General features: G+C 43.0%; 1 protein-coding gene across 2 annotated transcripts in view; it reads left to right on the top strand.

Annotated features, from left to right (window-relative positions):
- The first annotated feature begins 824 nt into the window (after window positions 1–824).
- NDRG2 (NDRG family member 2) overlaps window positions 825–25,278 on the top strand; it is a 63,749-nt gene continuing 39,295 nt past the window's right edge. Inside the window, exons 1-3 of one of the 2 annotated variants that reach the window (XM_070726955.1) lie at window positions 864–995; window positions 1,115–1,158; window positions 11,996–12,078. In XM_070726955.1, the coding sequence (XP_070583056.1) occupies window positions 12,001–12,078 (78 nt within the window). In that variant the 5' untranslated portion in view covers window positions 864–995; window positions 1,115–1,158; window positions 11,996–12,000. Of the gene's footprint in view, window positions 996–1,114; window positions 1,159–11,995; window positions 12,079–25,278 lie in introns of both variants that reach the window. The other variant, XM_070726954.1, reaches the window with a different exon arrangement.

Raw genomic sequence — 25,278 nt, 5'->3', positions numbered from 1 at the left:
CCCAATCTTAGAAAGCAGAAAATGGCAAAGCACTTCTGATATTTGCCATTATGGCCAGGAGATTTATAAGAAATTACAGAAAGAGTCCCTTCGGTTTCCCCATTCAACATTTCTGAACTGGTGGCATGCTGGAGAGTAGAAATAATAATCCAAAGGTTTATTCTTCTTTTTTAAGGAGGAAAAAACATTGCCTTCTTTCTAATCGCTAATTTGTGCGGAAGGCTCGCCGACTACACCCGCCGTTTGACAGGACTCCGCCTATCCTACCGCGCCTAGCGAGGCGCTTTTGTGGCTGGACTGAAGGCTATAGTAATAAAAAAAAAAACCGAAGCCCCTAGTACGTCAGGGATTATGTTAAAGGAAAGCAGAAACAGCTGTGCGCGTGTGTACTGTTGTTATTAATATTAGTCCGGATTATTACCGGTTTTATGTTGCTCGCTTCCCCTCACCCACCCACGCACCAACCCGCCTTACAAATGGGGAGGGACCTTCGACCTCCAGGCGGCGCAGGTTCATCACTACTTGCCACCTTTTGCCACATTTAGCTTTACAAAAAAAGACACGTCTAAAAATATGTAGCTCGCAATGGAGTCAATCCGAATTTAGTTTAGGGAGGGAAAGGCTGAAAGAAGGATGAGATGGGGGGAGGTCGCCTTTGTGGGGCTCCCCGTTGTTACCAGGATCTGGAGAAAGATGGTTGCCCGTTTCTGCCCCCCTCCCTTTCCTTCTCCTCCCCGATCTCCTCCCCTCACGCCCCCTTTCCTTTCCTTGTTGGCAGCCCGGATTGGCAGAGGCGGAGCTGGAAGGGGGAGGGGTGAGGATCCGGGGGGAGGGGGGAGGATCCGGGGGGAGGGGTCTCCCTGGGGTGGTGGGAGGTGGTGTTTGCAGTCAGAGAGTCAAAGGCAAGTGAAGGTGGAAGCAGAGACCGAGTGGCGGAGCACGGGCAGGAAAGCCGCTGCAGACCCAAGGCAGACGAGGCGACGCACGGAAAGAGGGTATCCCGAAACAAGGGGGTGGCAGACAATGTGGGGGTGGGGATGCTTGACTGAAAATATGATTGTTCTTTTTCCTCTTCCCCCTCCCCTCTTTTCCTCGTATGCCTGTTTTTCCCCAGATTGAGCACCCGGAAAAAATCAGGCGAGGGAAAACTGTTGCAAGGTGTGTGTTAAGCCTTAAGAGGAGAGCGTGCTCTATATTACGGCTCCAACCCCCCACACCCACCCCAAATTGAGTAGCTTTCATTCCCAAAGCAGGCTGCAAACAAACAAAAGTCCTCCACCGCCTCTTCCCAAGTCAAAACAGCCTTGTGCTGTAGGGGGCGGCCTCGATGCGTATGTTATTAATGTTAAACCCCCCCCCCCCGTCGCTCTCTTTATTGGGGGGTAGGGAGGGGGCGGCTTTCTCTTTCCCAGCCGAGCTGGAGCTGCTTTGGATTAATAACCTGCTTGGGTTCTTCAATTCGCTGTGCTATTGACCTAATCAGCAAACTCAAATGTCAAATGGGTCAAGGGGGGGGTGGAGGGGAAGGAAACAACAGTCCGGATGGGAGGCAGCCTTTCCCGCCCCCACCCAGACCTTGAAGCGACAAATTTTGCATGGTTTGGGCAGAGGAGAACCTTTTCTCCTTAAGGGTACTGGGAGGGAGGGTATCAGGTGGGAGCGGGGAGGGCCGGAGATCCTTACCTCCTGGGAGAAGGGGGGAAAAGATGGGAGGATTAATCAGATTGCAGTAAAGGGGAGGGGGGAAATGTGTGAGCTGGCTTGTCTGGATCTCTGTGGAAGAAGGGCCTTGCACAGAAGAAGAGGTTAAATGCAGGTGAGTGCCTAAACTAAATGCTGCTGGATACTGGACTCAAGCTGTCAAGAGTTCTAAGTGCTAATGGCTAGAAGCCTGCACTGAAGCCAATTGTTTCACAGGTTCAAGAATCCAGATGTGTGGGAGGGATGACAGGTGGTTTCCAAAGGCATTGACTTTAGAGTGGTTGGGTTGGGAGCGGCCCCATAAATGGGTTGGTGGTTAATAGAATCCCAATGAGGGAGCTAGTCCCTTAGTGTTTGGGGGTGTTCCTCCACCCCAATCTAGCCCAGTGCATTAAAGAGCTTCAACCACAAACAGCAGAGTCTAGAGTCTGGAGTGATGAGTTGAGTTAAAGCAGGTGAATTTGGGGATCCCTGAATTTCCTTGGAGAGGGCTATAAAAGAGTGCGAAATAGAAACTGGTTGGTTATCAGGAGAACACTAAGGTGCGAAACTGGGTTCCTTCCACTTGCAGGGTTTACAGAGAGCAAGCTTGGGAAGGCACTGAGTGCTACTGAGGCTAAATATGCCATGGGGAATCTATGAATGAAGTCCAAAGATTTTTCATTCCTAGTTGAGAGTAAAGCATGGTGGGAAGATGAGAAAATATCCCTATTCCCTGGAGCTGGACTGAAGCATACTGTGCTGCCCTTTTTTGCAGCCAGAGGCTTCACATGGAGGTGCCAAGGGACTTGGCAGGGAGCCAGGCCTTGTGCTTGAACCTGTAGGCACCTGGAAACTTTCTGGCACCTGTTGGCCCACAAGCATTTCCTGGTCTTGTGCTGAAAATAAAGGATATGCTTCTCATACAAGGGAGTTTGCCTCTAGCCATGTTTCATAAGGCTGTAATCTGACTTTCAGACCCCTGAAGATGTGATGTAAGGAGTCAATGCCTTACTGGCCAAAGAAAAAGGTTGTGGGGATAAGCCAAGATGAAAGATTGTAACAGCAACTGATTTTGCACACATGTGCTTCCATATGCCTCACTTGTCACATAGTTTCAATTATTCCTATTTTGCTTTTAAATTGGAGCATATTTTGTTAAGGTCAGGTCTGAGCTGACACTAAATCTATATTAGGGACCAAGAAAATTGGGAGTGGTCAGAAGCATATGTAGCTTGCTAGAGCTTGGGTGAATCACACATTAGAAATTCTTAATTCCTAAATGGATGCTAGGAAAAATTGATATCTTTGTAGATACGGGCTAGAAAGATGAAGTCAAATGGTGCTTTTAACATTAATGAGGGGTAGGGGTCCTTTAGGTAGGAAAGGGAAGTTTTGGAGATCCCAGTGCTGAACCACAGTTCCCAGTATCCCTCATCTTAGGTTGCATTTTGGAACGCAGCATCTGGAAGGCTTCAAAGATTCCTCACCCATTACAGACCAACTATTCAGCCCAGGATCAAGTAGGTAATCAGTTCTCTACTCATCTTTCTATGATTTGGAGGAACTAGATACAGTATGCATTGCTTATCATGTAAACTACTTAATCTACATCTTGCATTTTATGCAACATTGAAGGTGCTGCTCGGACTCCTTTGTCTTAGCATAGGGAAACCTTATTCTTTTGTATTTAACTGTTCAACAGGTGGGAGGTGTCTAGCAAAGCAATTCTAAGCTGCAAAAACTACACCTGTTGGTCTTTGGCCTCTAAGCTGAGCTGGTGGCCAAAAAACTGCAGTCCTGCCAAACCACATGAGAAGAAGAAGGGGGGAGGGAGGCAGTAATTTTGGAAAGCATATTGAAAAAGAATGAGACAAAGAAGCCAAGAATCTTTAATGTCAAAATCCTTAATATCAGGAAAACATGATCTATTAAGCTAGAAACAGGGCTACTTTTCCATTTGGAAGTATAGATCTCCCACTCCCCTAATCCATACTTTCCTCTCTGCCTTTTAACAAGGAATAATGGAATCCTGATGCCTGGCATTAACTTAGGTTTCTTTGTACAGGGCTGGGGGTATCTACTAAGTGTAGAGTTGCTATATCATGGAGATTGGAGTCAAGACTTTCTGGATGCTTGCTCTTTACAGGCCCCATTAAGGGCCCCTCAGTGGCAAGGAGCTCCTGGGGAACTGGATGGCTGCCCGAGTCATGGTGATCGAAACAGCTATTTATGGCTCAGGAGGGAGATCCTTGGATGGAGCCCAGCGTGGGAAACAGACATAGTACCTGAGGGAGGAGGGGAGAGAGATAGAGACACAGGAGAAGAAAGAATGGAAGATTCCCTGTTTTTACAGGCCCGGGAGAGCCTATCCAGGGGCCAAGGATGGAGCCACACCAAGAGATGGAAGAGAGGATGGGCTTACAGCCAGGCAGAGGGGAAATAGCCTAGTTGCTAAGAGTGATGGAGGGTGGGGGGGAGAATACTTAGTCATGTATTTGCCTCCCTTCCCCCTCTTTTTACATTACAAGAAGAATTCCAATGCAAAATCTTTTGTAGCATGATAGGGCATGTAAGTCTTAATATACTGAAGTCTCTGAATTATGTACTAAGGACTGGGAAATAGGGATGGGTGGGAAGACAGGGCGATCCATTTGGGAACAAATAGTACTACATATCTCTCATTTCTCTTTGTATGGGTGGGTCCACAGAAAAGACCTTCCTGGGATTCAGATCTTTATAACTATAATTCAGTGTACTATCATATTAGGAGCATATATACTTCTAAGTGTACAGTTCTCTGTTCCAAGTTTCCCTTAAGGCAAAAGGAATGCCAGTTCTATTTTTTTTTTCAACTGAGAAGACTCATCAGGATATATGTCTGGGTTGCCAGAACATATGTGGACACACCTCTAGCAAAGGAGAGTTAATAATTTCATATTCTGATCTTATGCAACTTCCTATTTTTTTAAAAAAAATGTTTTCATAAGAAGACTACGAACTACTGTAGATAGGTAATGACTGTTCCACAATGGAGTTCAGCTTCAATTGATGATCTGCAGATATCCAGATGTGATGAATGAAAACAATTCCTGAATCCAGGTGGACCTTCTGAATTGTATTTAGCTATATTGTTAAGTGGGGTGGTATCGCATTATGTATGATACATGTTTAGTTCGGCTATACTTCTGTATACAGTGGTACCTCAAGATACGAACCCCTCGTCTTACGAACAACTCGTGATAAGAACTCGGGGTTCAGAAAAATTTTGCCTCTTCTTACGAACTTTTTTCAAGTTACGAACTGGCGTTCGGAGACTGCTAGGAAGCCGCACGGCTGTTTTAAAAGGTGACAGCCAGGCGGCGGGGCTTCCCAGCAGCCTCCTGAACGCCGGTTCGTAACTCGAAAAAAGTTCGTAAGAAGAGGCAAAATTTTTCTGGGTTCGGTTCAGGAGGTTGCTGGGAAGCCCCCCAGCCCGGCTGTCACCTTTTAAAACAGCCGCGCGGCTTCCCAGCTGTCTCCGAACGCGGAAGTTCGGGTTTGGCGTTCAGCTTCAGGAGACAGCTGGGAAGCCGCACGGCTGTTTTAAAAGGTGACAGCCGGGCTGGGGGGCTTCCCAGCACCCCCCGAACCCCGAACTTTTGCCGAACTTCCGGGTTCGGGGTTCGGGAGGTTGCTGGGAAGCCCCCCAGGCCGGCTGTCACCTTTTAAAACAGCCGCACGGCTTCCCAGCAGTCGCCGAACGCCGAACGTGGAAGTTCGGGTTTGGCGTTCGGCTTCAGGAAGCTGCTGGGAAGCCGCGCGGCTGTTTTAAAAGGTGACAGCCGGCCTGGGGGGCTTCCCAGCAACCTCCCGAACCCTGAATTTTTGCCGAACTTCCAGGTTCGGGGTTCGGGAGGTTGCTGGGAAGCCCCCCAGGCCGGCTGTCACCTTTTGAAACAGCCACGTGGCTTCCCAGCAGTCGCCGAACGCGGAAGTTTGGGCTTGGCATTCGGCTTCGGGAGACAGCTGGGAAGCCGCGCGGCTGTTTTAAAAGGTGACAGCCGGCCTGGGGGGCTTCTCAGCAACCTCCCGAACCCCGAACTTTTGCCGAACTTCCGGGTTCAGGGTTCGGGAGGTTGCTGGGAAGCCCCCCAGGCCGGCTGTCACCTTTTAAAACAGCCGCGCCGCTTCCCAGCAGTCGTCGAACGCCGAACGCGGAAGTTCGGGTTAGGCGTTCGGCGTCGGGAAGCTGCTGGTAAGCCGCACGGCTGTTTTAAAAGGTGACAGCCGGCCTGGGGGGCTTCCCAGCAACCTCCCGAACCCCGAACTTTTGCCGAACTTCCGGGTTCGGGGTCTGGGAGGTTGCTGGGAAGCCCCCCAGGCCGGCTGTCACCTTTTAAAACAGCCGTGCGGCTTCCCAGCAGTCGCCGAACGCCGAATGCGGAAGTTCGGGTTTGGCGTTCGGCTTCAGGAAGCTGCTGGGAAGCCGCGCGGCTGTTTTTAAAGGTGACAGCCGGCCTGGGGGGCTTCCCAGCAACCTTCCGAACCCTGAATTTTTGCCGAACTTCCAGGTTCGGGGTTCGGGAGGTTGCTGGGAAGCCCCCCAGGCTGGCTGTCACCTTTTAAAACAGCCGCGCGGCTCTCCAGCAGTCGCCGAACACGGAAGTTCGGGTTTGGCGTTCGGCTTCGGGAAGCTGCTGGGAAGCCGCGCGGCTGTTTTAAAAGGTGACAGCCGGCCTGGGGGGCTTCCCAGCAACCTTCCGAACCCTGAATTTTTGCCGAACTTCCAGGTTCGGGGTTCGGGAGGTTGCTGGGAAGCCCCCCAGGCTGGCTGTCACCTTTTAAAACAGCCGCGCGGCTCTCCAGCAGTCGCCGAACACGGAAGTTCGGGTTTGGCGTTCGGCTTCGGGAAGCTGCTGGGAAGCCGCGCGGCTGTTTTAAAAGGTGACAGCCGGCCTGGGGGGCTTCCCAGCAACCTCCCGAACCCCGAACCTTTGCCGAACTTCCGGGTTCGGGGTTCGGGAGGTTGCTGGGAAGCCCCCCAGGCCGGCTGTCACCTTTTAAAACAGCCGTGCGGCTTCCCAGTAGTCGCCGAACGCCGAACGCGGAAGTTCGGGTTTGGCGTTCGGCTTTGGGAGACAGCTGGGAAGCCGCGTGGCTGTTTTAAAAGGTGACAGCCGGCCTGGGGGGCTTCCCAGCAACCTCCCGAACCCAGAAGTTCGGCAAATGTTCGGGGTTCGGGAGGTTGCTGGGAAGCCCCCCAGCCCGGCTGTCACCTTTTAAAATAGCCGCGCGCCTTCCCAGCAGTCGCCGAACGCCGTTTTTTTTGTGGGGGGGGGGGTTTGGTTGCACGGATTAATTGACTTTACATTGTTTCCTATGGGAAACAATGTTTCGTCTTACGAACCTTTCGTCTTACGAACCTGCCCCTGGAACCAATTAGGTTCGTAAGATGAGGTCTGACTGTATTAAGGATTTGCACACTGAAAAAATTGGAATAAGGCTTTGAACCCTGATGATTTTTTAAAATAAATTAAATGGACAAAGATATAATGATTAAATAGTCTAGAAACTGGGACACCAATTTAGTTCTAGTCCTGCCTTAGGCATGATGCCAATTGTGTGACCTTGGGCCAGGCCAGCCATCCTATCTCAGCCCTAGAAAACAGACAACGGCAAAACACTTCTGACATCTTGTCAAGAAAACTACATGGACCTATCCAGGAAGTTGCCAGGAATCACTGGCTTAGGCACACACACACAAATATGACTCAAAGCTTATAAGATTGCTAAATCTTGGGAGATTTATCTATAACTTGCAAGATTTTGGTTAAAGAATATCCAAGAGTATCCAAAATCATTGGTTGAAGCTGATAATATTTTGGACATATGTATCCTAATGTAATATTGCACAGTAATTGTTTACATTACATTAGTGTCCAAACCACTAAGTAAGCTGAGAGATCATCAGTCATTCTTAGACTGTAAGTTAGGAATCATTATTGTGGTGAAAATGCTCTGTTCATTATGTTGCATTAGTGATATATGACTATGTATGAATCAACTCTGAAGCAAAGATAATTTCCCCAAATTACCAAGTGAACAAGATCAATAGCTTTCACCAAGGTGAATTAAATATTGAAAAATAAAAGCTGGTTTAATTTAAACCTCCCATTTTGAAATGCATATGTTTTCTGAATAGGTCCAAATAACTAGATGGCTATAACACAGTTAAAGTATATAGGCTAGGTTCTACATCATATATGGGGGGGGGGGGGTGTTTGCTTTTAGCTAAGTATATTGTTTGAACGCCAACCATTATGGTTTATTTTTGCCAAACAATAAGAAAGTATCTGTCATAATATAAGCCACAATATGCTAAGCCATAATGGTACCATGGTTAGAATGCAGTACTGCAGGCTAATACACAGTTTGATTCTGAATGGCTAAAGGTTAATTCATCCCTCTATCCTTCCCAGTTCAGTAAAATGAGGATCCAATTTTTTTTTGGGGGGGGGGGAGCAATAACTGACTTTGTAAATCTCTTAGAGAGGGCTGTAAACCATTATGTAGTAGTATATAAATCTAAGTGTTATTGCTATTGTTACTAACCTAACTAGAGTTAGGTTAGGGTCAATCAGAGCAAGCTATTGATTGGTTTTAGTTTAATATTTTGTGTAATGTTTAAGTGTAAACCATGACTAATTAATTAAAAACCATGGTTTACCATAATAAGACTGCTTAAATCAATAGTCTTATTTTCTCTTCCTGGGAGAATAAAGAAAGGAGCTCAAAATGGCTATATAGCATCCTGTAACATATAAATATATAATTCCACACACCTTACCCTAGATTTGTTCTGCAAATTGGCAAGATATTAAAGATAAGTGTTTGGAGCACATTCCAAAATGTATGGTTTTACCTGCAAATGCCATACAACTTCACATATGTCTCTTTGTTGAAAGCTAAGATTGCAATTCTCAACACACATAATAATAAAAGGCTAAAATGGTTTTTTTCCCTCCTGAGGAAGCCTTCACATTTCGAGTTTAGACTAGTGTTTCCCAAACTTACCAACTTAAAGATGTGCAGTTTCAACTCCCAGAATTCCCCAGCCAGTATGGGAGTTGCAGTCCACACATCTTAAAGATGTTGAGGTTGAGAAACACTCCTTTAGACTAGTGGGTCTCAACCTTTTTTTCACCACGGCCCCTCTTTATATAACTTTTGTGGCCACTCCCTCCCAAGATTTAACTCAGGATTTAAAGCATAACATTTCTTCAAGTCCTTGCAGATCCCCTGTGGTGACATCATGCACCCCAAGGGACTCAGGCCACTAGTTAGACCAGGGGTGTCAAACTTACACCATCACAGCATCATCACAACTTTTTTCCCCTTCACTAAACAGTGTTTGAGAGTTTGACAGCCCTCGGTTAGACTATTGGGTAAATAATATGAGTTGGGAAGTAAATTGTCATCTTGTTGGTAAGCAGTTTTATGCATATTCATTGTTTAGGATCCAAGCATCCAAAACAATTACATCCAATTACTAGTATAAAAAAGGAAACAATCATAATGTCCTTGGAAAAGCACAGTGAGAGATTTTCTAATTGCATAGACAGACAACCTGGTACCTTCAAAAGTTTTGAACTTTAACTATTAATAAGTACTGGCAGCATAGACCATAATATGATTGTAGGAATGGTGATTCCAATCTGGAGGGCTCCAGATTGCCAACTTCTATCCTAGCAATTATAGTAGCTAGATTGGCTAATGTTGGAACCTAGTAAAACATTATCTAGCAAGAAACAAAATGCAGGTGACAAAATTGTATCATAATACATAATCCCAGAAGTTACTAAATAAACCTGCTTATATTTAGAGTTCAGTCTGAATCTTTTTTTCATAATGAGTGTTCTTTATAACATTAATATAAACTTTTGTTAAATATGCAACCTGCACTGGGGAGAACTTTTCTTCTAGAAATGTAAACATTTAGGAACTGAATGTATTCCTCTAGAAGAATGATGGTAGGGAAAGGATAAATAGGGAATCCTAAACCCTAGCGGAGACTTGGGAAGACATTTGAATACAACTTTTCAGCTTTATTGGTCTGAACTTTTTTGTTGTTCCAGATGCCTACTAAGATCATATTAAAATGAACCATATAGATAACATGTGTCATGTATTGCTAAATAACTAATTCCATTTTTTTTGTATGTGCAGTGTTCATTAAGCAAACAAATGGTTTGTTAACAGCTTGTTTTCCCCAAAACTTAAAATAAATGACACTTTTTGGTAAAACCATAGTAAAGCATGGTCACATAATCATGGGATGCTGCAAATAGCTGTAAATGTCAGCCAGCTGTAAGCACCCAAAATGCATTCATGTGAACATGGTGGGAGGCTGGTCATCAGAACTTCAGAACCAAATAATAAGTAGTCAATAAGAACTACAGTACTTTTATTACTCATGGAGCAACTGTTATACGGGTCTTGATTATCTACTACCACCCCAGCAATCAACATTGGTCATGCTGTCTCTCTTGCAGAGTGAGCCATGCCATTCTGTGATTCATGAACAATTTGTGGATTGCATTGGACATTTTTGTTCAAAGCTACCAAGGACTATAGGGCTGATTTTGGACTACTAAAAGTCTTATCAGAGCATTGCATTTTGAAGCCTGGAATATTGGAAGAGTCCTAAAACATGTCTTGGCAACCTTTGATGCACAGGGACTACTAAAGACTGTAGCTCACTGATAACTTATTTTTTAAATACTTTTATTATTATTTTAATAACTTAAAGCATCAGGCATATTTACAGTTCCTCCTCCTCCTATTTTTCTCTTAACAACAAGCCTGTAACTTGAGTTTACTTGAGAGAGAGTGACTGACCCAAAGTTACCCAGTTGGCTGTCATGCATTAAGGTTTCACATGTTTCTGGCTCATAGCCTTAACTACTGCACCCAACTAGCTCTTTTTGTGTGTGGAAGTCTGAGGGTTCAATTTGTGGCATTTCCAGCAAAGCTTTCAAAGATATTTTCCATCTGCAGATGAGAGGAAAATGGATATGTAATTGTCAATATCAGTAGATGGTCTATAGAGGACCAGCAGTTCAACTCAGTAGAAAGCAAGTATTTATATTCCTGTCTCATTCGGCTGGTGCTGGCCACTTGCCAAGGTGTGGCTGTTTATATGACATGCCTGATTACATAATAAGGGGGTCTAGATCTAGGTGATCAGAGTTGACTTCTTCACCTCTGCTGTATTATCCTCTGAGCTTCAGTTCCCCTATCTGCAGAAAAGGAAGGTAGTTTTCTACACGAATGGGGAACAGAAAACCACCTCAACTTCAGAATTTAAACCCCACTTAAATCAAGACAAAGCATCTCACCCAAATTACAAGGTCATAAAACCCCAAGCATATCAGTCTGTCTGCAAAACAGTCTAATTTTTAAAAAAAGTTTTGGCTCATGAAAAGGCTGTCATTAAAAAAAAAGATTCTATTTTTGAGGTGATAGACTGAGAATGAATTCAAGTTTGTTTTGGAGAGCAGCCATAAACAGCTTTTCTCAATCTGACATTTTTCAGATGTTCTCAGACCACAGCACCAGAATTTTTAAGTGCTGTGATGGCTTGGGATTTTGGGAGTTGTAGTCCCAACCCAGCTGGAAGGCAAAAGGCTGGGGATCTTAAAAGAGTATAAATGTATGCAGGAAAGGGCTTGAAAAATGAAGCTTTAAAAATGAGACAAAAAAACTTGGCAGTTTTCACAATTACTTGGATTCTTTTATGTGTCCAATGTTTCACATTTACACAAAGGTTAATGGTTACAGTGCTGCTTTTCAACATGCCCTGTTAACACTTTATAATGTTCATAGATGTACTATATAGTTCAGATGAGTCTATAAGTAGCTAAGTATTGCTTGTGGTATAAAAATACATTTAATAGATGGCAGCATCCACATCAGCAATTGGCGATTCTTACATGCATGTTGAGTTCTTGATGTTTTTTCTTCTTGAGGATATTTCATTACCTGGCTAGATAGCTTTGTCAGTTGCATTCCCAACTGTGGATACAGCTGGCTGACTTAGCATTCACTTGCTAGTTGGCAGCTGAATAAGAGAGTCTGTGGCCACATTGGAAAATGTTCTATTTGAATGTTTACATCTTATCTACTTAGGTTAGTTCCCGAATGACTCAACCATATGTGCAATCAGCATTTGCCATCATCCAGTGAGGAAGAATGAAAGTGGTATCACCCAATCAATGGTTCAATTATACATCTCCCCCATGTATATCCTGATTGTCTTTGTATTTTGTCCCAGGTGCCATGACAGAACTCCAGGAAGTGCAGATCACTGAGGAAAAGCCACTACTGCGAGCCCCAGGAGCACCTGATCCAGGCAAGGTCAGTACAAAGTGGGGGGAGGAACCATCTTTCCCATCCTTCTGCTGCTGTTTTTTTTCCCCTTCTCATCAGCATATTTCCAAATTGAATCTTTCCATTCTTATCGGCCCTACTTCTTTCCCATCTTTGCAAAAAAAAGTTGCATTCATAACTGCCTATTTTCAAGACCCTACCTTATAGGTTTATAACCCTGGTAGTATTGTCCATCAATTTCAGCTGCAACCTTCAAAATACCGACGCCAGAGACTGATGTTTCTGTGTATCCCACCCAGCGGTGGGCTACGAGATGGAACGCTAAATTGCACTTGCCGCCGCTGCTCGTAAGTTCTTGCGGGTCCAGCGCGATTTTGCTCTGCACCTATGGAGGTAGCAAAATCACACACAGATCCGAAGTTAAGCCTTGCTGAAACACAGGCACAATTTTGCTACCTCTATGGGTTCAGCAGCAAAATTGTGCTGGCCCCGCAAGAAGCTACAAACTGCGGCGGCAAGTGCAATTTAGCATTCCGGCTCATAGCCCATCACTGATCCCACCCTTCCTTTATTGTTAGCTAAAAATGTCCTCCTCTGTCAAGTTGCAAATTTTCTAAACCTGGATCCATGTTCAAATGCCGGTCTCTTTAAAGGAAAGGTAAACAATGCACGCTTTTCTTTGATATTGTTGGCTTGCTGTTCTCATTATTCCTTATCACTAGTCATACTGTCTGTGGCTATTTGGCAATGTTTGGAGAACAACTTGTTGGTCATCCTTGCTTTGCAAGTCTTAGAGGCAAAGATGTAACAGCTGTTATGTTCTTATTGGAGAACGATCAAACCTGTATCTAATTCCACAGCAGCAGTAGGTAATAAATTATAATTAAGTGTACATCTAAATATAATTCTTAACCGAGACAAGAAAATCTGAGATGATCTTGTAGTTCAATAACCTATAATCCCTGATTGGCAGGCCTGTTGTTGAAAAATGAAAAGCAATGTGATTTAGTGGGCATCTGTAGAGAGACACATTTTCTACATCCTGAAGCTAACAATATAGATGTATAGATGTTATACAATCACTGGAATCTTATCAACCATGTTACTAATATCCCTATATTATTTTGATGCAACATTAAAAGATTAAAAGCTACTTGGAAATACTATTGTTAGATGATTAGGGGAGAGGAGAATCAGCTTGACCTATTTATGTTCCTTTAATAGCTATTTGAATGTACAGAATTTGGCAGATAAAGCTTTCCGCAGCACAGATCAGTGTTTCTCAACTTTGGCAGCTTGAAGATGTATGGATTTCAATTCCCAGAATTCCCCAGCCAGCATGCTGGGGGCTTGAAGTCCACACATCTTCAGGTTACCAAAGGTGAAAAACACTGGTTTAGAGCAGTGATTTTCAACCTTTTTTTGAGCCGCTGCACATTTTTTACATTTACGAAACCCTGGGGCACATTGAGTGGGCGGGGGCGGCTAAAAAAGTTTGGACAAAAAATTATCTCTCTCTCTCTTCCTCCCTTTCGCTCTATTTCTCTCTCTCTCCCTCCCTCTTTCTTTCTCTCCCTTCCTCTTTCTCTCTCTTTCCACCCCTCTTTCTTTCTCTTCCTTCCTTCCTCTCTTTTTTGCTCTCTTTCTCTCTCCCTCCCTACCTCCCTCTATGTCTTTCTCTCTCTCTCCTTCCCTCCCTCTCTTTCTCTCTCTCTCTTGCTTTCTTTCTCTCTCTTGCTCGCTCTCTCTCTCTTGCTTTCTTTTTCTTGTTCTCTTTCTCTCTCTCTTGCTTTCTTTCTCTCTCTGAGCTTCGCGGCACACCTGACCATGTCTTGCGGCACACTGGTTGAAAATCACTGGTTTAGAGGATATAGAGTGACCGGTACATCATGACTTTTGAAGACACTAATACAAAGCCAATGGGAAGAAAAGTGGCGTTGTTTTTCCAAGCAGTTGCTAAGGGCACTGCCAGCAAGAAGTGTAATCAATCTGTCAGGGTCCTACTTCCTCAAGGCCTACTTTTAACTTTCCCTGGAACTTCCTTTTTGGTATTAAAGCATTCAGCCAATGACAATAATAAGGACAAAAAAGGACATCTAATTTCCCTGTGTTCTTCTATTAGGGAGCAGCAAATACTATATACAACAATGGAGCTGGCAAACAATTAGAACTCTTACTGAGGTGAACCAATGAAAGGAGGAAAAGATCCCACATGTTCCATAAGATAATATTTCAGCAATTTTTGACATACCAAATTTTCTTAAAGTTTTGTCTCAACTAAGAAAAAATACAGGAACTTCATCTCCTTTCACATATGAATAAACCTGTGTCCTTCATTTTCCATTATCAAAGAATAATATAATTATGGTAAAGAACACTGAATAGACTTAATCCTTAAATAGTGGCATAAATCTCCATCCTTGCTAGGTGCTTTACATTGATTTTAAATAAGAGATATATCTGCATAGGAGGGTTGATCACAAGATGAGCATATAGGGGCAAGGATTTTGAAGCATACAATAAAACTTTGCTGAAAATAGTAAAGGTTGAGGAAGGTGAAAATCCAGAAACCCATGTGTTACACCATTCTTTGAGCTCTCAGCATGAAATAACACAAGCACAATAAATAAATGGAAGTGCACGCTTGTCCTCTATGTTTTCGTTGAAAATTTGCACATTGTTGTAAAGTTGTTTGAGAAGATCAGTAGGTGAAACATGATCAGCCTGTTGAAATCTTTGGGAGTTGCACAAAGTAGGAATGGTAATTTAAACTTCTTTGGCAGACCCCTTCTTTGAAAGATTCCCTAATAAAAGATATAATTATAGTTAGTTGCCACCAATCAAGCTGAACCTCCTGATATGCCCTAATTTTTTTCAGTGGGAAGTTTTAAGTCATTCATCTGTGCCTGCGAAAACAGAAAAGGAGACTTTTATCTTTCTGCCCAAAGTCAGCCTTTCAGAACTTTTTTAAAAATGTGCCAATTCTGAAACATAAGATATTATGCAGTGTAATACATGTTTTAGCAAGAAATTCTCCTTTTAAATGAAAAGAGGTTTATGGGAATATGTAATACAGTGATACCTTGTCTTACGAACTTAATTGGTTCCGGGAAGAGGTTTGTAAGGTGAAAAGTTCGTAAGACGAAACATTGTTTCCCATAGGAATCAAAGTGAATAATACGTGCAATCCCAAAACTCACCCCTTTTGCCTCATTACTGCTGGCATTTGGATCATTGTTCGGGGGGGGGGGGAGAGGACAGGCTGCCCAGAGGTAGCCTCGTGGGTGAACCCACCCCTCGGAAACCCCGAAGCCAGGACCTGTGCTCCGTTTCTGGCTGCTGGCTCTCTGAAGGAAAGTCAAGCCAGCCGGGTGGGGAGGGAGGGGAGCTGAGAGAGAGGGAAGCCACCGCAGACAAAGCGCTTGGGGGGAAGTCCAGCTGGGGGTCCGGAATCCCCGCTCCTCAGTACCCCCAAGCCGAGGAGGGTGGCTTCCTGCTTCTCTGACCCTCCCCTCAAAAACCCCAGCTCTCAGAACGAAAGAAAACTCAGAAGGAAAGACAAGGCATCCAGGGGGGGGGGTGGACTGAAAGAGAGGGAAACCACCGCAGAGGAATCCCTTGGGGGATGTCCAGCTGGGGAAGGGTGTCACCCCTTGGCACCCCCAAGCCCAGGAGGGCAGCTCCCTGTTTCTCTGACCCTCCCCTAAGAAACCCCAGAATGAAATAAACCTCAGAATCAGGTTTATTTTGTTCTGAGAAACTGGGTTTCTCAGGGGAGGGTCAGAGAAGCAGTGAGCCACCCTCTTGGGCTTGGAGGTGCTGAGGGGTGACACCCTCTCCCAGCTGGACATCCCCCAAGAGCTTCCTCGGCGGTGGCTTCCCTCTGTTTCAGCTGCATCCACCCAGCCAGCTGCATCGTCTTTCCTTCTTAGGTTTCTCTCGTTCTGAGATCCTGGATTTCTCAGGGGAGGGTCAGAGAAGCAGGGAGCCACCCTCCTGGGCTTGGGGGTGCCAAGGGGTGACACCCTCCCCCAGCTGGACATCCCCCCAAGGGCTTCCTCAGCAGTGGTTTCCCTCTTTTTCAGCCCCCCCCCAGCTGCCTCGTCTTTCCTTCTGAGATTTATTTCATTCTGAGAGCCGGGGTTTCCCAGGGGAGGGTCAGAGAAACAGGGAGCCGCCCTCCTGGGCTTGGGGCTGCCGAGAGGAGTGACTCCCTCCCCCAGCTGGACATCCCCCCAAGGGATTCCTTGGCGGTGGCTTCCCTCTCTCTTATGCACCTCCAGAGGTGGGAAATCCCAGCAGGGCAGGAAGCAGATGGGAAATCCAGGGGGTGACAGTCACAAGGCAGGGGAATCCCTGCAGTAGTAAGAGAGCGCACATGCAGTAAGAGAGCCCAGGCACCCAGGCTCGGGTTCGTAAGATGGAAAGAGTTTTTAAGACGAGGCAAAGATATCTTAAACCCTGGGTTCGTATCTCAAAAAATTTGTGTGACAAGGGGTTCATAAGATAAGGTATCACTGTATATGAAATCCAAGGCAATGATCACACACAGAGAATTCCAGGTAAAATCAATTCAGCCAGCCAAACTAAAATAGACATCTGCCTATAGGTTTCAACATATGTGGGCTGTTTAATTGCAGAAAAAAAGGGATTGGAGAGAGTCATCTGAGCCTGATATTGGAATGTTGTTAGGCAGGCTTTCCTTGCTACATCTTTTCTCCTTTTCCATGAATGCTATTTTTGTTATTACAAAATGTCTGGGGAAAGACATCCTCTTTAGAAAGATTGAGCTTTCTAAAGACTTCATCTCTGATGTCATAGTCTAGCAAACCAATCAGGAAATTAAAATCTGATATCACATTTTTAACAACCAGTGATTGAATGGCAAAGATGCTGAATAATTTTCACAAACTATGCTATTGTCCAAAAATAATTACATGGGAGTGGCATTTATAAGAGAGAAAAAAATATTAATTCTATTTAGGCATCTCAATTTGATGGCACTAGATGTTTTATGGTGCACTTGAATAGTATCAAAAATAAAAGGTTTGTCACACACTGTGAATCATGAATGTGATACTATATAATATTTAACAAGGTTTAAAATTATGACAATATTGTTGTAACCAACAGTCACATACTGTATAATAATTACTTATATATGCTGTTACAAAGAAAAGCTGTTTGGAATCACTAATTTTTCATTTCTTAGTTCAATTTCTTTTTTTAATTCTATGACACCTATACAACTACTAAAGGTACAGGAGTAGCCCCATTTCTGGAGGGAAACACCACATATACATAGATATCCTACTAATTAAGTCAATTTAACTATTAGTAAAAATATTTCATAGGAATTAGTACGGCACACTCCCAGCAGTGGTTCTTGAATCCAGGGCATCACCATAATTAATAATAGCAGATGTTCCCAATATGTCATGGGACATGGAGCTAGGAGAACAGTTAGTGCAGAAACACAGCTTGCCCAGAAAAAACAAAGACAGCTGTGTTGGTTCAGGAGAGAGAAAAATAAAGTCCAAAATCCATACAAGCAGGGCATCAAAAACTATGCAAGCTTTTGAATTCGCCAAAACTTTAAACCAGGCAAGGTGCTACAAAGACAACAGCTTAAAGATAGAATGCATTGTATTTTTATGTGCAGCTGATCTTTGGTCATACAAGTTTCACAAAAAAATGAAAACAGACAGGTTTTCCTCTTTGCCAATGACAAGGATTTGGCCGCATCAGTTGAGCAAGTTGTTAAAAACATAAACTGGAACACACAAATTCTTGTATCCATGTACTGCAGCTCTACAGCGCAACTGCTTTCTAATGAATTTATTTGCTGCTTGCAATCCATGCTGGGTTTATTTTTTTAAGAGTGCCAACCGATGAGAAAAAAACCTGCACACTCTTTTTCTCCCCCCCCCCACCCTTCCCCATAACTGATTCTTCTTCCTCTTACTTGCTACCTTCTTGCCCCCTGTCTGTCTCTTCCCCTTCCCCCTTCTCTGTGTTCTAGGATGCTGAACTGGTAACAGCCAAACTTCTACAGGAATATGGCCAGGTAATATTACCATGCCATCCTTTCCATTTTACTCAAAAAGGCAGAACCCATGCTTTCTCCTCCTCCCTTTGGCTTGCAAGAACTTCTAACTTCAGAAGAAGCCAAAGAGTCTATCTGTGTCCATTTTTTTTGGTCTTCTCCCTCAATTGAACAAGAAAATGGATACAGGTAGACCCAGTATTATAACTATCACCTGTTTTGTTGAAGGAGGTATTGCATAAGTCTACCTTTACCCAGCCTGGTATTTGCAAGTAAGGAGAAGAGTCTTGCCAGATAGATAAATTGTAATGACTGATTCCCCACGAGGAGGGAGAAAGTGAGGAAGATGTAACTAAAGGGTTTTTCCTCCTTATTTGTACTGGAAGAAAGAAGCGCAACTTGTCTGGGTAAACTCAGGAAAAGCAGTGACTTCTTTGTTCAGCAGGAGATATTCCTGGAACAGAGATTACAAATCAGGAACATTTTTAGAGCAGTCACTTTTTTTCTGGCAAGATACTTTTGCAAAGGAGCCAACAACAAGGTTTTCCACGTAGTTTTGTCTTTGTGCTAAGAAAATGGCTTTATGCACCGTCAAATCAATATTATCTGTTCCAAAGTTGGGCAAACCAGTTGGGAGGCTTGCATTGGTGATTGCTTGGTTTTTAACCAGACCAAAAATGGTAACTATAGGGAAATTATCCACTGCAAAGCTATCAGGCGTCATAGAATTGGAGATACAGTACTTGGTTCACAGTTTAGTTGCCTTCAATCCAAAATGAGCTCAGGATGACTGCATAAATCTTTTATATAAATAATAAATAAATCAGAAATTCTAAACTGTTTCTAAACTGTAAGCGGAATTAAAGACTTAGGTTTCAAACAATTATTCTGCTTTATAATTGAGGCATATGAAAGTACAGTGGTACCTCGAGATACGAGTTTAATTCGTTCCGGACCTGGGCTCTTAAGTCGAGCAGCTCTTATCTCGAACGACTTTTCCCCATAGGAATTAATGTAAATAATTTTAATTGGTTCCAGCCCTCAAAAAACTCACAGTTAGTCTAAATTATGCAGAAAGACATGTTTTTAATGAAGAAATGTACATGTACATATAAATGAATAATGAAGTTTCTTTCACTTAACTTGTAAACTTTCTTAAACTTTTAAATTTACATATGTTCAACTTGTCTGCCACCCAATCCTGTAGGACAGAGGTCCCCAACCCTTTTTGCACCAGGGACCGGCTTTAAGCGATCAAGAGAGGAATGGGTGAAGGAATGGACGGAGGGTGGGAAGGAAGGAAGGAAAGAGGGAAGGGACAGGAACAGAGGAAGGAAGCAAGGAAACTTATGAAAGGGGAGAGTAAGAGAGGAATGAGTGAAGGGAGGGAGGGAGGGAAGAAGGTGGGAAGGAGAAAGAAAAGAAGAAATAGAGGAAGGGAAGGTAAAAGAGAGAAAGAAAAAGAGCAAGAAAGAAAGCTGCAAGCACCCCCCCGAGATCCCAGGCCGGCTGCAACCTTTTAAAACACGCGCGCCGCTTCGCAGCTGTCTCCTGAAGCCGAACGCGGAAGTTAGCGTTTGGCTTCAGGAGACAGCTCCTTGGCGCTTGTATCTCGAATTTGGGCTTGTAAGTAGAACAAAAATATCTCTCCCCTCCCAGCTCTTATCTCGAGTTGCTCTTAAGTAGAGCAGCTCTTATGTCGGGGTTCCACTGTAGATGGATAAGCAGCAAATATGAGGTTAGCTATAGCAGAGACTGTTTTTAAAAAGTTTATCATGTTTCTTACCATTTATGCTATTTAAAACCAGATCTTTTTTGGTCTTGACTGCTTCAAATATCACACTTGGCATAATGTTGTTTATTAGTTTTGGCATTGAATGCTATATGAAGTCAGCCATTTAGATTTATAAGCTATGTTTTATGGTTTAGTGTGGTGTGTGAACCTAGCTATTAGTGGCTTGTTCTGCAAATGATGGCTTACCATACTTTTTTAAAGCTATCCACAGACTGATAACAGCTCTCTAAGGTTTCAAATGAGGCATTCCCATCCAAGGGATTCAAAGTCCTCCTATAGTCCATGTGGTTGCCCTTCTATAAAATTTCCCTTTCCCCCAAGTTGATCCATTTTGCATTATATAAGACAATAAAACTGAAGTAACAAATCTCCACAGAAGCCCTGGCTTTAAGTAGCCTGTTTTTTATTTGCTATTGGCACATTGTAGTATTCAGGTAATCATCAAATTATTTATGCATGGTAGTTTTTAAGTGCATCATGCTCACTTTTATACCCTTTTTGCCATGATTAAGCAAATCACTGCATTTATAAAGTGAATCACACAATCATTAAGTAAATCTGATTTCCCCCATTGTCTTTACTTATTGGAAGCCAGCTGGGAAGGTTGCATATTTATTGAACACATGATCCTGGGACACTGCAAATTATGCTGGTTGCCAAGTGCCTAAATTTGATCACATGACTATGGGCATGCTCTGATAGCCTAAAGCATGAGGTCAAGCTGTAAGTCACTTTTAAAAATTAATGGTATTAAGTCACAAAATCTCTGTGTTTTGTTCTAATTGTAGCATTTCATTTACTGGCCATCTATTTATTGGGCGGAGAATATGAAATTAACTTTCTTGTTTCATGATATGATCTTACGTAGAATTTCACCCCTAGCAGTACTACGAATTTCACCCCTAGCAGCTTTCCTCATCGATGGGGTGGCCAAATGTCCCAAACATCCTTGCTTTAGTGTGGCAGCGACAGCTTAAGCTGTGGGTCCCAGCATGAGACTATACTTATTGCTTCCCTTTATCCCTGAATATTAAACAGTTTTGAAAAGCATAAGAGCAGATTGAGCTGTTTATTGGTCCATTGGCAGTCCTGTTGTGCCATCATGCACCTGTTTCAATGCCTGCCTGTCATGCACCTAAATAGATAATTGCCTAGTCGTTAGCCCCCTTGACTGGACTTATCACGTGGGCTCTTTTTTCCAATGTTTACAATAGGAATACAGGATAACAGTATGATTATATGACACAACAGAGTTTTTTTTTTAAAAAAAAAAGCGGCCAAGAAATCCTACTTTGGATACCAATTGGTGATTTCTCTTTCTTGTTGGAAAAGTTTTCTTACACCATCTAACCATCTGTGAGGTGACTCAAGCCCATGCTCCAAACTAGAAGAGTGAGCTTTAGACCCTTGGCTGCAGCAGCTTTACAAGCAAATGCTTGTTACTTTGAACTGCTTGACCCTCTTAAATTCGCATTCCATCCCCTGAACTCGTGGGTGAATCCAGGAGATTTGGCCCCCAAGCTTACCAGCTGTTCGAGTCCTGTTCAGTCAGCTGCACATTTAGTTTTATTTATCATTCACTCAAACAATAAAATTTTTGCTGCTGAGAGCTAGCAAAATAATAATAATAAAAGATAGTGATTCCATTTTAGGTTTGGAGACAAAGCAAATGATTAGCAAATCTAAGCATGTATACAAACTATCCAAAAGAGCTGAACTGAGAAATAAGCCTATTTGGGAGCTTCAGAATGTTAATAGCTAGTGGGGAAGGAAACAAAAATGTGGAATGAATTAAGGAGGTAAAAGAGTTTGGAGAATACTGTGATTTAAATGGGGAGGGGGAAAGGTTAGAATACAGCACCAAATTTGAATTTACCTCCCATCCCTTTTGTTTAAAGTATGACCATACTGTGCAAGAAGTTGGTTATGGCTTCCCTCTAAGATGGCAATGAAGTTTAGTGTTGGCTTTGGGTATTTACTTACGACCAGCCTTCCATTCTGAAGATGAGAACAGGAACAAGCCAAGCCTTCATGTGGAGTTAGAGAGTTCAGCCTGACACAAAACAAGGGGGCATGGGAGAGGCAGTGAGTAGTCAGAGGGGAAAGTTACTAGACACAACCAAAAATTCCTTTCTCCAAGCCAAGGTCACCATTTGTTCTGCCTAAACTGAAGAGAAGAGGAAGTTAATAAGCCCCTGCTCTTTGGGGAACTCTGTTACATCTTGGGAAGACAGGGGCATTCTCAGAGGAGGGTGGAGTAGGGAGGTTGTAAAAAAAGTCAAAACCACACAATTATGGCTATCTTGACTTTTTTTTACTTACTCTGTTGCAAGCCCCCCTGAGTCCCTCGGGATTGGGCGGCATAGAAGTCAAAATCAATCAATCAATCAATCCCTATTGGTGGAATCAAATAATTTAGAAAACTTCAGTAGTGCTTGCTAACAAAATCAAATGCATTCTTTTGCCTCTTCTGTTGCTTGTTTTAGCAAAGGAAGGCAAATGAAGGAGAACTGCTGACAGATCATCTTTTGCTATAGAGACATAGCAAGAAATTAGTTTCACCAATTTTGCCTATCTATCTGGCTTTTCTATTTGTGGGGAAGTGGCTTCCTTGGACCTGTTGAACCCACACAGAAAGGCTGCCAAACAGTCACAGGCTCTGTCGCTACCCATCTAGAATTGCTACAAAGGTAATAAAAACTACAAGCAATAAAGCAGAATACAGGAGAAGCTATAAAACAATCCAAGATTATATTAGATTACACTTCAGTCCTTTAACAGTAGCTGTTGTAATGCATCCAAAGAAAGGCAGGAGAAATAACTTCATAATTACTCATGTCAACATGGAGCGGTTTTCACCTGTTACCTAAATGACTGCTAACCTAAGACATAACTGCTTGAAGAGATGCACAATTTCATAAATGGACAAGTAGGAAGGGGTCTCTTGTAGACAGAATGTTAGAACTGCAACTTTTCTCACAGCTACACATTATCAATTCCAGTTTTTATCTCTGGCCGTTTTTGTTCGGGCTAAAGGAATAACTGACCCATCGAAAGGAACACTATTGACATATTTTTTTAAATTCCAGTGGGGTGTGGGGTTAGTCTGCCTGTAATGAATATTGTTATGTGCCCGTGTGGGTTGTGTTATAAATAGAAGCATACAGACTCCCCACTTTGATCTTCTCTTGATGTTGGACAAGCTGTGCTGCAGGACACCGTTAAGTGCCAATACCAGAAAGTTGTGTAGCCAGATTAAATAAAATTGCTGTTTATTACCAGGTCAAGTAGGGACTGTAGACCATTTCAGAAGTTTCAGAATAATGCTTATACATCTTATTAATGGGCCAGATATATATGCAAATATGCAAATGCTATGAGTTCTTCTATTGGAAATGCTAGAGATATTCCATTATTTGGAATTAATAATGGAATAAATTAAATTAAGATATGTGATTATTCTCCTACAGCATAAATCCATCCAAAAATGGATACAGATTGCCTATATATGCAATAATTAAGATACAACCACCATGCCACCCCTCAATGCATAAGTAATGGTCTACAGTGATACCTTGTCTTACAAACTTAATTGGTTCCGGGACGAGGTTCTTAAGGTGAAAAGTTTGTAAGACAAAACAATGTTTCCCATAGGAATCAATGGAAAAGTGATTAATGCGTGCAAGCCCAAAATTCACCCCTTTTGCCAGCCGAAGCGCCCATTTTTGCGCTGCTGGGATTCCCCTGAGGTTCCCCTCCATAGGAACCCCCACCTCCGGACTTCTGGGTTTTTGCGATGCTGCAGGGGAATCCCAGTAGGGGAATCCCAGCATCGCAAAAACAAGCGCTTCGCTGGCAACGGAAGTACGGAGGTGGGGTTTCCCATGGAGGGGAGCCTCAGGGGAATCCCAGCAGCGCAAAAACGGGTGCTTCGCTGGCAATGGGAGTCTGGAGGCGGGGCATCCCAGCGGCGGCAGTGGGTTTGTAAGGTGAAAATAGTTTGTAAGAAGAGGCAAAAAAATCTTAAACCCCGGGTTTGTATCTCAAAAAGTTTGTATGATGAGGCGTTTGTAAGATGAGGTATCACTGTATTTGGTTTAATAGAACTAGGCTCAGGTATTCAATACTCATAATAACAACAATCATTATTTTCTTGGAAGTCATGCCTCCTACCAATTTCTTTCTTTCCTGTAAGTAGTTTGAAGTAAGCTGAGTCAACAGGGAGCTTGAATTTATATATCTTCAGTCAATCCAACACTTTATCCACTACATAAGCCCCTGGTCTTCTAAATAAAGAGGGAGGAAAAAAAGCTAGTTAATTAATTAGCTACAATACAGGTAATCCTTGACTTATGACCACAATCGGACCCATAATTTCTATTGTTAAGTGAGTTTTGTCCCATTTTACGACTTTTCTTTCCACAGGTGCTAAGCGAATCACTGTAGTTGATAAATTAGTAACCCAGTTGTTAACTGAATCTGGCTTCCCCATTGACTTTGTTTGTCAGAAGGTTGCAAAAAGTGATCACATGACCTTGGGACACATCAACAGTCATAAACATGAACCAGTTGCCAAGCATCTGAATTTTGATCACATGATCATTGGGATGCTGCATAGGTCATAACTCTGAAAAACGGTCATAAGTTGCAATTTTCAGTACTGTTGTAATGAAATGAACAGTTCTAAATCAAGGACTACCTATACTCATTGTATTTCATTTGTTGTTATTCATCTCCATCTATAAAATTCCACTCCTTTTTTTTTCTTTTATGATCCCCTTCCTCAAGATACTCATTACATCTAAACTGGCTACCTGTCTTCTGAGCTGCCTTCTTCATTTCCCACTTTCCCTCCTTTTCTTGCCTTGTGTTATTTTGGTTCTGGAAAGAAATATCTCTGGGTGCCAAATGGCACAGCCCTTTCCTACTTCTACAGTTGCTTTTGAACACATTGAGTTCACTTGTGTGCCATCAAAGAAAAATCTTAGCAGGAAGGGCTGGGAGAATAAACAATGAACTTAAAGCAAAACGAAACAGAACTTGATTGTTTTTCATTATTGACCCAAGTCCTTCTCCGGGCATTAAGAAAACTACAAGGTGGAAATAGTCTGCTCTTTGTAATGAATTGAGCAGTTGTTCTGAATTGTAGAATAGACAACATTAACATTACGGTTGGCAAGTGCCAAACAAGACTGTCTCTGAAAGTCACACTTTCTAACCTGCCAAGTCCTTCAGTGCACATTCAAGATAGGCTTTACAGTTCAGATTATATTTATATATTATAAATTTAATATTTATATTGAAGAGTGAAGCCTGGCATAAGGATCTTGAGCTGAATTCCAAGTAGGAATAAACAGAAAAAGAGCTGTCAAGAACCATAAAACTT

The sequence above is a fragment of the Erythrolamprus reginae genome, chromosome Z (genome assembly GCF_031021105.1).
Source record: "Erythrolamprus reginae isolate rEryReg1 chromosome Z, rEryReg1.hap1, whole genome shotgun sequence".
NCBI lineage: Eukaryota > Metazoa > Chordata > Lepidosauria > Squamata > Dipsadidae > Erythrolamprus > Erythrolamprus reginae.
Note: the sequence above shows the minus strand (reverse complement) of the source record. Positions and strands in the feature narration are given on the sequence as shown.